The sequence below is a fragment of the Tribolium madens genome, unplaced genomic scaffold (genome assembly GCF_015345945.1).
Source record: "Tribolium madens isolate multiple individuals breed KSU strain unplaced genomic scaffold, Tmad_KSU_1.1 Scaffold_11;HRSCAF=98;Tcas5.2_LG3b, whole genome shotgun sequence".
Lineage (NCBI taxonomy): Eukaryota > Metazoa > Arthropoda > Insecta > Coleoptera > Tenebrionidae > Tribolium > Tribolium madens.
Window position 1 is genome coordinate 8,534,978 of NW_025400975.1, and position 11,676 is coordinate 8,546,653.

The 11,676-nt window shown below is 30.9% G+C and overlaps 3 protein-coding genes across 6 annotated transcripts in view; 2 read left to right on the forward strand and 1 right to left on the reverse strand.

The window, feature by feature from the left end:
• The first annotated feature begins 1,763 nt into the window (after nucleotides 1-1,763).
• On the forward strand, nucleotides 1,764-9,460 carry LOC123007793. Of its 4 annotated transcripts, XM_044403278.1 has the most exons (10): nucleotides 1,764-2,111; nucleotides 2,161-2,260; nucleotides 2,347-2,454; nucleotides 5,497-5,657; nucleotides 5,755-6,027; nucleotides 8,091-8,338; nucleotides 8,389-8,563; nucleotides 8,610-8,729; nucleotides 8,776-8,877; nucleotides 8,926-9,460. In XM_044403278.1, exons 1-10 carry the CDS (start codon nucleotides 2,044-2,046, stop codon nucleotides 9,143-9,145), a joined length of 1,575 nt encoding a protein of 524 aa, XP_044259213.1. In that variant the 5' UTR covers nucleotides 1,764-2,043; the 3' UTR covers nucleotides 9,146-9,460. The 4 variants fall into 4 exon arrangements, with proteins under 4 accessions (XP_044259213.1, XP_044259295.1, XP_044259373.1 ...); XM_044403360.1 differs by lacking the exon at nucleotides 2,347-2,454; XM_044403438.1 differs by lacking the exon at nucleotides 5,755-6,027 and having other exon boundaries at nucleotides 1,766-2,111; nucleotides 8,085-8,338.
• On the reverse strand, nucleotides 9,441-10,046 carry LOC123008467 (multifunctional methyltransferase subunit TRM112-like protein). Its single transcript, XM_044404318.1, has 2 exons — nucleotides 9,864-10,046; nucleotides 9,441-9,781 (listed from the first exon to the last, which is right to left on the reverse strand). The coding sequence occupies exons 1-2, from the start codon at nucleotides 9,939-9,941 to the stop codon at nucleotides 9,485-9,487; spliced, it is 375 nt and encodes a 124-aa protein (XP_044260253.1). The 5' UTR covers nucleotides 9,942-10,046; the 3' UTR covers nucleotides 9,441-9,484.
• A 149-nt stretch (nucleotides 10,047-10,195) lies between these two features.
• LOC123008179 overlaps nucleotides 10,196-11,676 on the forward strand; it is a 4,130-nt gene continuing 2,649 nt past the window's right edge. The window contains exons 1-2 of the mRNA XM_044403888.1: nucleotides 10,196-10,503; nucleotides 10,551-10,696. Of these exons, the coding sequence (XP_044259823.1) occupies nucleotides 10,299-10,503; nucleotides 10,551-10,696 (351 nt within the window). The 5' untranslated portion in view covers nucleotides 10,196-10,298. The remainder of the gene's footprint in view (nucleotides 10,504-10,550; nucleotides 10,697-11,676) is intronic.

Genomic DNA, 11,676 nt, shown 5'->3' on the forward strand with positions numbered 1-11,676 from the left:
TTCTAAAAATACAAATAAGTGAACGAAAATAAGAGTTTTGTTTTCGTTTGATTAAGAAAATACCTATTATAGCTTTAATTTATTAAATGTGACATACAGGGTGAATATAAAGTATGGAACCAAGCGGTGTGGTTTTATTATGAGTTATGCGATTTTTTTTTGTCAAAATTGCAATTAATGTGAAAAATTTTTTTTTGAAAAAATTAAATATAAAGCAGATAGTTGTAATCCTTAGAGTATAGCTTTTATGAGAAAAATGATTTTATAGTGGGTTGCTATTTAAAAAAATATTTTTTTTGTAGAACTCAAAAAGAAAAAGAAATTTCGAAAAATTTTATTCTTGTTAAATCTTCACATTTTTATAGTACTTTATCACTCATCAATTAGTTTTTTCAAAAAATAAATAGTTTAAGCAAAAAACGTTTGGTTTTTACTTTTTATTCACCTGGTATGTGTGACTCGTGGAACAGCTGAAGTCATATTGGAATTAAAATTACTCAATAAGAATAATGCAAAAGAAAATTCAAGACTTGCGCTTCAATAAATTATTGACAGAAATTATTATACGCTTTTTGACAAAAACGAGTATAAGCAAGTTAGAACCAAAATCTATGTTGGTCTGTGTTTAAAAAAAAACTTGGATGTGACAGCGCGTTACTTAGTCGACGATATTGATATAAACAAAGCAAAAATTGTATGTAGTAACAAATAAGTTTTTTTATATTTTTTCTTTTTTTTTACTAGGTGTTTTCATTTCAGTTAGTTGATAAAATAACCTAAGAATCGTTGTATATTTTATAGTAATAAATAATAATTAATTTGAGTTTTATTAATAATAAAATATTTTAGTAAAAAATTTAAAATAAAATGTCACAAAATCAACTTTTCACTAAGTTGTCTAGTCAACTGATTGATTTTATATAAAAGTAATAGATATTTAATTGTATCACAAATAATGCTGTTGGGAAATAGTTATTTACCTAACGAATTCGGAAAAATAACTTTCCGAAAGAATAAGGTACAAGGCTTTTTGTAACGAATAACTCAAAATTATGTAAAAAAAAAGATAATTTAGTCACATAATTTTTCAAAACGATTATACGATATTTCGTTCAAAATCGAACTTTCATGGAGAGTTTTGACGCCAAATTTAAAAAAAAAACACCCGTTATAATAATTAAAATTGAATTTATTATTTTTTATAAAGCAACTTGTAATTTACTTCCAATAGTTGTTTATTATACAGAGTGGTTAAAAATAATTTTCATCTAGCCAGCTTTGGAATTTTTTTGCATCTAACTTTATTAGTGCCGCTCTACTTTTTTCAAAGCTCTAGTTCTGTCATTAGTGTCACTTATTAATTAGTAATAAATTGTTGTGAATTAAACTTTTATTGTTTCAACTAATTTCCAATAATAATTGATAATAATGTATACTTTGGTAGAAAACAATTTTATAATTGAAGTCTATTTTCGAAGTGGACGATTTTTTATTTTATTGTCGTAAAGCGGCATTTTTTAAAGTTAAAGTTTCCGCTGTCAAAAATCAGGATTGCCATCTGAAGGACTATAATCATCGCCTACTCTATTTTTTTTTTGATCGGACGGTACAACAATGGATGTATTTTTTATCATCTAGACGATAAAATTTCATTTTAACATGAAGAAAAGAGTAGATAAAATTCAATTTTAACATAGATTGAATAAAATCAATTATTAATTTTCATAGGTTTTGTTTTTCGTGAGCAACTGAGGAAACAAATTGATCGGCCATCTTGAATTAACTGTCATTTGTGTTTGTGGTGTTTAGTGTTACCTAGATATCGAATTTTGCGATTTATTGAATAAAAGACGTTAAAATAACATCATAATAATTTTATAGTGGAATTATTTGCCTCAATTTCATAAAATAAACCAAAAATTGGTCACAAATCTAATCCTTCGTAGTGTTCATTGTGATCAATATTTCCAATAAATAAATCATAACATTGTGTGGATAATTCAATTAACTAATGGAATAAATTAGGTTAGTGTGAGAGCAACAATGGCGGAACTCCAGGACTCTCTCCCCCCAGGTTGGGAGAGCAGAACCGACTTTATATCCGGAAAAACGTAAATAAACCCCCAAATTGTGTAACTGTGATTAAAATTCATCCCCTAGGTATTACATAAATCACAATACGAAAACTACAACATGGGATGATCCAAGGACTCGTCAAAAACACACCACCCCCAAACATGTTGAGTACATCCCTCTCCAGGTGAATAGCAATTTTCCTGCAACTAGTAAAAGTGTTTGGTGTGTCTTAACTTCACGAATTTTGTACACGCTGCTTGGATTCTTTAGCATGGATCACCAGATCTGAGAAGGAATTATGTTTACCCCAGTCAAATTTCCCCTATACCGGCTTTTCAGATCTCTTCAACACAAAACCCCAAGTGTAATCCGTTGCAGGTACTCACTCTCATATCACAGGGCAACAAAAAAGTCATGTGACAACAAATGCACAAAAAAATATTCAAAAAGTCCACACACTTTGAACTAATTATTTTTTTTTCTAATTTAAACGAATTTAAAATACTTTAACTTTAAAAAATCATTACTCAATAACTATTAGGCCGATTTTTATTGACCAATTTTGTAGATGAGGTGCACATTATGTTTTTTCTTTAACTCGAAGCGTTTCATCTTTAGTTGTTGCGAAAGAATCAAATAAGTTTTTTATAATTTATATTAAAAATCTCATTGTTATAAAACAACAAAATCTCAAAATATGACTGAAAATTTAATTATTATCATTGTGATAAAAGAAAAAACAATTACACTACAAAAAGTAAGAAACTAAGCATTTTTTTCAATCATTTGTCGTCAGAAAAGTGAAAAAAATTGTTTTGTTTCAACTTAAATGAAATTTTTATCGATAAAAATTGAATAAAATGTACCTAGATAGTTGTAACCCTTAGATAACAGCCTTAGTAAAAAAAATACAAAAATCAATAAAACCTGTGATAATATAATTAAAATAAAAAATTACTTTTTTTACATTTTTTACTGTTTTATAGGTATTTTGAAACTATAAATTAGGCTTTCATAATGAGAGCTTTTTTGTTTTTAAATTGAAACTGTTTAAAAAAATAGTTGATTTTATTTTATTAGCTAATTTATGTCAAAACCTTGCAAATTCAACATGTTTCTGGCCCAATTTCATACGAAATCGTAGAAAACAGGTCAATTTTAGGTGTTTTTCAGCTTTTTAAATGAAATCTCACAAAATAAAATAAAAATTGTTAAAAAAAAACGAGCATAAAGAATATTGAAAAAGACCAAATAACGTCAATTTAGATCTAAGTTGGTAATTTTTTAGCTAGTTTAATAAAATTTTGGAAAATAAGTAAGTCCCTGGCCCAAAAACTTACTGTTTTTTGAGGATTTTATAGCTGTAACGATAGAAGCTTTTTTTATTTAAAAATGAGCTAAATCGTTTCAAACAAGCCAATTTCGATATAATTCAAAGATTTTTGGACTTATTTTGAGAAAATTTTAGAAAATATATTTTTTTTATAAAAGCAAAATCGCTTGAAGAAAGCCAATTTGAGCATAATACAGTGATTTTCCGGCTTATTACGACNTAAACTAACTAAAAAATTACCAAGTTAGATCTAAATTGACGTTATTTGGTCTTTTTCAATATTCTTTATGCTCGTTTTTTTTAACTATTTTTTTTTTAATTTTGTGAGATTTCATTTAAAAAGCTGAAAAACACCTAAAATTGACCTGTTTTCTACGATTTCGTATGAAATTGGGCCAGAAACGTTGAATTTGCAAGGTTTTGACATAAATTAGCTAATAACATAAAATCAACTATTTTGATTTTTTTCAATAGATTTACATTGTTTTGGAGTCATTTTTTTTTCATCAAATTATGCTCAAATTGGCGTTATTTTGGCTATTTCAAGCGATTTTGGTCTTACAAACTTTTTTATTTCTTAAAATTTTGTCAAAATAAGTCGAAATACGTCGAAATTGAGGTAATTTTGGTCTGTTTTAAACAGTTTTAATTCAAAAACAAAAAAGCTCTAATTTTGAAAGCCTAATTTATAGTTTCAAAATACTATAAAACAGTAAAAAATGTAAAAAAAGTAATTTTTTATTTTAATTATATTATCACAGGTTTTATTGATTTTTGTATTTTTTTACTAAGGCTGTTATCTAAGGGTTACAACTATCTATTTTATTCAATTTTTATCGATAAAAATTTCATTTAAGTTGAAACAAAACAATTTTTTTCACTTTTCTGACGACAAATGATTGAAAAAATGCTTAGTTTCTTACTTTTTATAGTGTAATTGTTTTTTCTTTTATCACAATGATAATAATGAAATTTTCAGTCATATTTTGACATTTTGTTGTTTTATAACAATGAGATTTTTAATATAAATTATAAAAAACTTATTTGATTCTTTCGCAACAACTAAAGATGAAACGCTTCGAGTTAAAGTAAAAACATAATGTGCACCTCATCTACAAAATTGGTCAATAAAAATCGGCCTAATAGTTATTGAGTAATGATTTTTTAAAGTTAAAGTATTTTAAATACATTTAAATTAGAAAAAAATTATTTAGTTCAAATGTGTGGACTTTTTGAAATTTTTTTAGTGCATTTGATTTGTCTTACTGAGACGAACAAATGATATACAGGGTGTTTGAGGATTGCGAGCAAATATTTTAACCACTCAAAAGAAACAACTTTCGTTATTCCAACTTTTGTCGAAAGCACGTCATTTCTGAGTTAAAATAAAAAATAAATACAGGTTGAAAACCCGTCCCCGCCTATGTCTTAATACGATGTTTACAATCATTCATAAGAAAAAACTTTGGAACGTAAACAGCGTAAAGACAAAAAAATTATCGCTACATCAATGTCAATGTTAGTGGGTCAATATTGCTATTATAAAAAATTGCTCGAAATGTGGTCATTCGTTGGCAATGCACATTTCTTGTACACTAATTCACTAATTGTTTCATGTGAACCCCCAAAAAACACGTCCTCCACCAGATCGTTAAACGTTGTGGGGTCCAATTTGGTGATCTTCAATGATCGCTGCCCAAACATTTAGTGAAAATCGGTCGTACACAAGTGATAATTTTTTTGGACAAAAAGTTTCCTTTTTTCTGTATAAAAACTTTCACGGTCAACATTCATTGCAATTTATTTTCATTGATATTTTTACTTCCAACTAACACTGAACTGCTCGTGAAAATCTTATGGGGGAAATTGCAAAAATAAAATTTGGATACGGAATTTGCTTGAACTTCACATAACAAATTCTCTTAGTGGTTAAAATATTTGCTCGCAATCCACAAACACCCTGTATAATTTGTCAAAATGTCACATTATTTTTTTTTGTCGCCCTGTGTATTACTGTTAAGTGTGCTTTTTCCTATTCGTGCCCACTATTTTAAATCGATAGAAAAATTAAATTGTGTATTTCGCAGGAGCTTCGTGGGGGCTCCCGTCTGAGCCCGTTGACCGTCCGCGGGGCCAAAGTCCAAGACAGCTCCCTAACCATCCACTCAGAGACCGACGATGCTGTCTCAAAAATCAGCGCCATGTTCCCCACCGTCTCCGAGACCCACATTCGTCTCCTGATGAAGAAGTAAGTACCCCAATAGTGTGTTAAACTGTTAAACTAACCACTTAGCTTCTGCATACTAACACACCGCCTTTCATCTTGCTTTTCTACCATTTTCTAGGTATCACAATCGGGAAGCTCTTGTGATAAGTGCGTTACAGGTGGAAAAAAATCCAATCACAACACCGGGACCTTTTGCAACGCCCCCGCCACAGCGAAACATCCACCATCCCGGTGTACATGCATTACAAATGACGCCCCCCCTTGGGCTGCGCACCAGCTCCAGGGGCGGCAGTCCGGTCTTGAGGCCTGGATCGGGGGGCAACTCTCCGCGCGTCGGAGATGCCTTCAAGGGGTCGCCGAGGCCGCATTCTTCGCCCAAATTAAAACTAAGGTCCTTGGTTCGGCTATCACCCCCCGTTTCATGATTATTTGCTATTTTTGACATTTCTTTCAACACCCACAAAAAATGAGTTTGATTCGTTTATTTTCACGCTTACATTTCGTTAATTACTTGAACCAAGGAATAGAATTAATTCATTATTCATGTATCTTTAGAGTGATTTGTGCCTTAAAATCAAGCAATATTTCATTAAAAGTGTCTATACAGGGTGTTCCGTCTAAACCCCACATTAAAAGTATTGGGAGTTCGAATAAACATATTTATTTGATAATTGGTACGTAGTCATAAACCATTAACTCCTCCTAAATGAAAATATTTTCAAGTAAGTATTTTCGGTAATACCGGAAGTCGGTCTCAACTTTCTTATTTTAAATGGAAAGGTATATTTTTTACTGCATTTTTGGATTAATCGGGTCATTTTAAGGGAGTTTTCATCAGCTTTCCCTATACTTAAATTTAGCCGTTTTTGAAATATTTGGAGTTTTTCAAAAATTTTTGGATCTGCACCTTCCACTTTAAAAATCGGTAACTCTGCTATTTTTTAAGATTTTGAATTCGTTTTATTGGAGTTTGAAAGAGAAAGTGTAGATCTTTCTTCCGGTGTTTTCAAATTTTGAAAAAAAAAATTAACAAACCCTAAAATTTTAAGGTTACTTTTGTAATAATTCAAATACCCATAACTCAAATTTTCCAAATGAAATACCCCAATTTTTATTTTACTAAATGGAAGAGAATTTAATTCTGCATCGATCTGTATTAACATTCCCTATACCTAAATTCAATAATTTTCAAGTTATTTTGACTTTTTGTTAAGACTGTCAAAAATCTATTACGTTTTCGTATAGTTTGCTATGGAAATCAAAAATGTCAAAATTGTTTCTCAATAAACGTCGATAGTGACTTATCATTTGACAAATAGTGCCAAAATATGGAGAGTCAAAGCTACTCAAACTTAAATTTAATTAATTTATTTCGTATTTATAGAGTGTAACAAAATTATGATGTCGTTTATTAAACAAAAATAAATTTTTCTCACTTGTTAGCTTTAAATAATGATCGCATGGTAGAACCTATCAATAATAATTAAGCTTGCATAACTTTGAATCTTCATATTTTGGCACTATTTGTCAAATAGTAATTTACTGTTGACGTTTGTTTAGAGAAAATTTTGACATTTTTGATTTCCATAGCAAACTATGTGAAAACGGGTGTGGCTAGTAATAAACTTTGTTTAGTCTTAAAAAAAAGTCCAGAACTTGAAAATTATTAAATTTAGGTATAGGGAATGTTAATACAGATCGATGCAGAATTAAATTCTCTTCTATTTAGTAAAATAAAAATTGGGGTATTTCATTTGAAAAAATTGAGTTATGAGTATTTGAATTATTACAAAAATAACCTTAAAATTTTGGGATATGTTATTGTTTTTTCAAAATTTGAAAACACCAGAAAAAGGATCTAAGCTTTCTCTTTCAAACGCCAAAAAAACAAATTTAAAATTTTAAAGAATAGCAGAGTTACCGCAAATCAAAAATTTTTGAAAAACTCCAAATATTTCAAAAACGGCTAAATTTAGGTATAGGGAAAGCTAATAAAAAATCCCTTAAAATAACCCGATTAATCCAAAAACGCAGTAAAAAATATAGCTTTCCATTTAAAACAAGAAAGTTGAGACCGACTTCCGGTATAACCGGAAGTGCCGCCATCTTGAAAATATTTTCATTTAAGAGGACTTAATGGTTTATGGCTATGTACCAATTTTCAAATAAACACGAATATTCGAACTCGCAATACTTCTAATGTGGGGTTTAGACGAAACACCCTGTATTTAGCAGAAACAGTCATTTAAGCATTTATTTCGTTGCAATTTGTTTTATTTTGGGCAAAACCACAATTTAAGCAATTATTTCGTAGTAATACATTGATTTCTGTACAAAAATCGCTTTATTTTGGTAGCAAATTGTCATTTATTTGGTTAAAGTGCATTAAAGCTTGGGGTGCATGTAGACTAATCAAGTACTCAGAACAAAGTAAATGACTTTGTGTAGTTGCAGGTACATGAAATCGATTTTTCCCCAAGCTGACGAAACGGTTATTTTGGACATACTGTATAATAATGAAAGTAATATACAGAAAGCGTCTGAAATTTTGTCTGAAATGGGCTTCAATCGAAAAGATACTGTAAAAGCAGCTCAACTAAAAATGGAAACAAGAATTGAAGAAAAACGAATTGAAGAAGTGAAGAGAAATGAACCGCCACCGCCTCCACCTAAGATTAAGACAAAGGAAGAAAAAGCAGCATGTAATTAATTAAAAATTAATTTTAATTAAATTCCATTACGTTTATTTCAGTAAAAGAAGAAATGAAAAAGAAATATGCTGAGGTACCTGAACATTTGATTAAAATAGCATTAGAGAGTGTTGATTTTAATGAGAGTAGAGCCAATCAAATTCTTGAGATTATTATACAGGAAGACACCGATAAGAAGGCAGCGGAAAGTGTGGCAATTGGCAACGAAATTCAGGAGTATGTTTTTGAGTTCAATTTTTACAATTTTCACTTTGATTTTCAGGGAAATTGTGAAAAAATCTGAACTCAAAGTAACAGAAATGCCAACTTCACAAAGTCGCCAATCAATCAAGTCGCTACTGAAAGCCGATAAAGTAGAAAAGGATAAAACCACATATTCCAGGTCGGTATTTACACAATTTTTTTTAAAATTTACACATCATTTTTAGACTTGTTGAAAATATGTCACCAGAGCGTCGTTCCCCGAATATCATGAGCACAAAAGGGCCTAATGTGGATTTAATAAAGGGACCAAACAGTAAAATCCTTTTGTAAGTGTTTTTTATTTAGGTTGTTTTATTTAGTTTTGATCGATTTAGGGAGGACTACGTCAATTGGCAAGGGCCTAATTCCAACATCCGTAAAGGTCCCCAAGGGCTGAGTAAGGGGGCTAACCGATCCTTGCTTTCGCAGAGAACCTACCAAGCCTGTGGTTCAAACCCAGAGTTGCGCAAAGGCCCCAAACAGGGCTTAGCCAAAGGCAGTATCTTCTCCCAGTTGAAAAATGTGGCTGTTGGGGGAGAGTCTCGGGGGAAGTAGCAGTTCATGTGTACTATTATTTAAAGCATCGAATTTTGCAATTTCACAAACTATTGATTTTTGTTATCCAAAAATGCAATCCTATTATTTAAGAAGGCTGTGGCTTGGAACTTATGCCGCCCAATTGGAAATTCCTGTGCCCCCACATATCCGATTATATCACAAGTCCCCCAAACTATTTTCCGTGCTATTTTAAATGATAAATGTACCCTAAATATTTTTGTACTGTGAACATACTTGTAGCTAGACAATGTCAAATGCTTTTAAATTGTTCTGTGTTTTAGTGATCTCGAAATAAAAAACTTTCGTGTTGTTTTCATTGTTTTATTTATACTTACATTAAACTTCGTCTTCATTTAGTAATAAATTGGGAATTCCGTTATTGATGGGGAATTTCCTTCCAGTTTCTGGACAGATCAATTCGCCGTTTATTATGTCTATTTCCAGCAAGGCGTGGTGTGCTTTCTTCAGGAATTCGTGGTCGTTTTCGTAATTCTCAACCACGTCTTTGGGAAGCCCCTCCAACTGCCCTATGCTTTGGGCTGCGTTGTATAACACTCCCCAGTCCACTTTTGGGATGATTTTGGCCACGAAGTCCGGATTGAAGTCCACTTCCGAGACTCGCACATCAGAAGCCTGAAAAAATAAATGACATAACCTAAAAACAACAACTTTTTCGTGTTTTGCTTGCATTTTTGAACTAAATTGGATTACTCACAGTGATACCTAGTGGATATCCAACAGTAACGACTTTAATGCATTTGGAAGTAAGCATGTTGTGAGTTAACAATTTCATTTTTACAAGTGTTTTCGTTGGTTAGTTATTGACCATGTGATTTAAATTACGCGCCAGCGTTAACAGGAAATTAGTGACACTTTGAGTCCAATTTAACTACAATTAACAACTTAATAGGAATTTTTCGACTAGTACGGTTATTTGTAATAAATTCGTTAATTTCGTGTTGTGAATTGACGAAAACTGTGTCTTTTTTGGACAATTTGGTGTGATTTAGTTGCAGTTTTGTGTGACTTTGGCGCGGTGTTTCCGGTACAACACAACGCTAAATCCCTAACTCATCGCCATATTCCCGTTTAGTTATATTTCACCTTTTTAGTAACTTAGAAAAATAACCGTTTGCTGTTGGCGCGTGAAATGGAAAGCGAAGAAACCGACCAAATTCAAGAAGTCGAAGAAGAGTCTCAAGATTCACAAGAACTGGGCGAAATTCCCGTACAATTAGACGACTCTTCAGTTTCTTACGCCACTTTAAGTCTAACAAACAGTTCGAATATCGTTAGAGGAAAATATTACAAACAGACGTATCGCCCAGCATGGGAACAGATGCCAGATTTTAAAGGTAAGAATTGACGAGTTTTCATCGAGAAATTGACAAATTTTTCAAAGGTTGGCTTAGAGGAGTCGTTGGGGAACCCACGCGGGCCTATTGCACCTACTGTCAGAAAACCCTACATGCCCATCGGCTGAGCCTCCTCAAACACACGTGCACCATCAGGCACCAGAAAGCGGCCCAAATACACAACAATCGCAAGGTAGGGGGCTATATACAGGCTGATCCAGCGAAAAAACGCCGATTCCCTCAGTATTATTTTCCAATAGTTGGCCTTGTTTATTTGACAGGTGACCATTTTAAGTGCTCCAAAGGTGATTTGATTGTATTCACCCCTTTTGTTTAATCAATTAAGTCTTTGACTTTGAAGTTAAGTTGGCATCATTGTTTTATTCCAGTCATAGGCCTCTATGAAATTTAATTGAACAAGTTCAGGCAGGTGATAAAATAGGGCTAAAATGAATTATAATTGAAAAGTGATGTACAATCAGCGTAGAAAAGATTGTCCTCCTAATAAACCGCGCAATAAATTTTTACTCAGTTTACTTTCAATTGAGTAACAAATTTTTGAAAAACATTCAGAGCTTTATACTGCAACTTAAAATTAAAATAAAAAATTATTTTAATTGATGCTTAATTAGTTATTTATTTACTAAGATAACAAATAAATGCCGTTTTAAATGGCGTAATTAAATAAACAATATTATTATTAGAAATACCTAATAAAAACTGTTTAACATAACTCTTTAAAATATTGATACTTACATTTTTTTTTTTTGATAAAGTAAATAAATTAAATAATTTCATTATTAATTTTTATTCAATTCAAACAGGTAGACGTATAAAAAAAGAATATTTAAATAAAAACAAACTATTGAGATGTTTACAACCAAGATATGAGTTGGATAACTTTTGGATAATTTTTGTTTTTTTTCTTCATTTCTTAAAGAATTCTTTCTTGTTTTTTCTTTTTGTTTTTGAGCGACTGGCAATGATTTTTTTTTACTTTTAGTTATTAAGTAACTTCCGAATTTATTTTTATTTAAATTTTATATTGTTTAGAATAATTATTTTTACTTTTATGTTATAATTATTTTTTTCTATCAATTTTCTTTTGAGGTTATCATTATTATTATATTGCAATCACAAAGCAATTGTAACAATTCGTTTTTGCTACTTTTT

Excerpts from the sequence above, each read along its gene's own strand:
- LOC123007793 (XM_044403278.1), top strand. The coding sequence starts at position 2,044 with ATGGCGGAACTCCAGGACTCTCTCCCCCCAGGTTGGGAGAGCAGAACC. Across the intron at positions 5,658-5,754 it reads ATTCGTCTCCTGATGAAGAA|GTATCACAATCGGGAAGCTC; the intron begins GTAAGTACCCCA and ends ACCATTTTCTAG. Across the intron at positions 8,339-8,388 it reads AAAGGAAGAAAAAGCAGCAT|TAAAAGAAGAAATGAAAAAG; the intron begins GTAATTAATTAA and ends CGTTTATTTCAG.
- LOC123008467 (XM_044404318.1), bottom strand. The coding sequence starts at position 9,941 with ATGAAATTGTTAACTCACAACATGCTTACTTCCAAATGCATTAAAGTC. Across the intron at positions 9,782-9,863 it reads GATATCCACTAGGTATCACT|GCTTCTGATGTGCGAGTCTC; the intron begins GTGAGTAATCCA and ends TTATTTTTTCAG.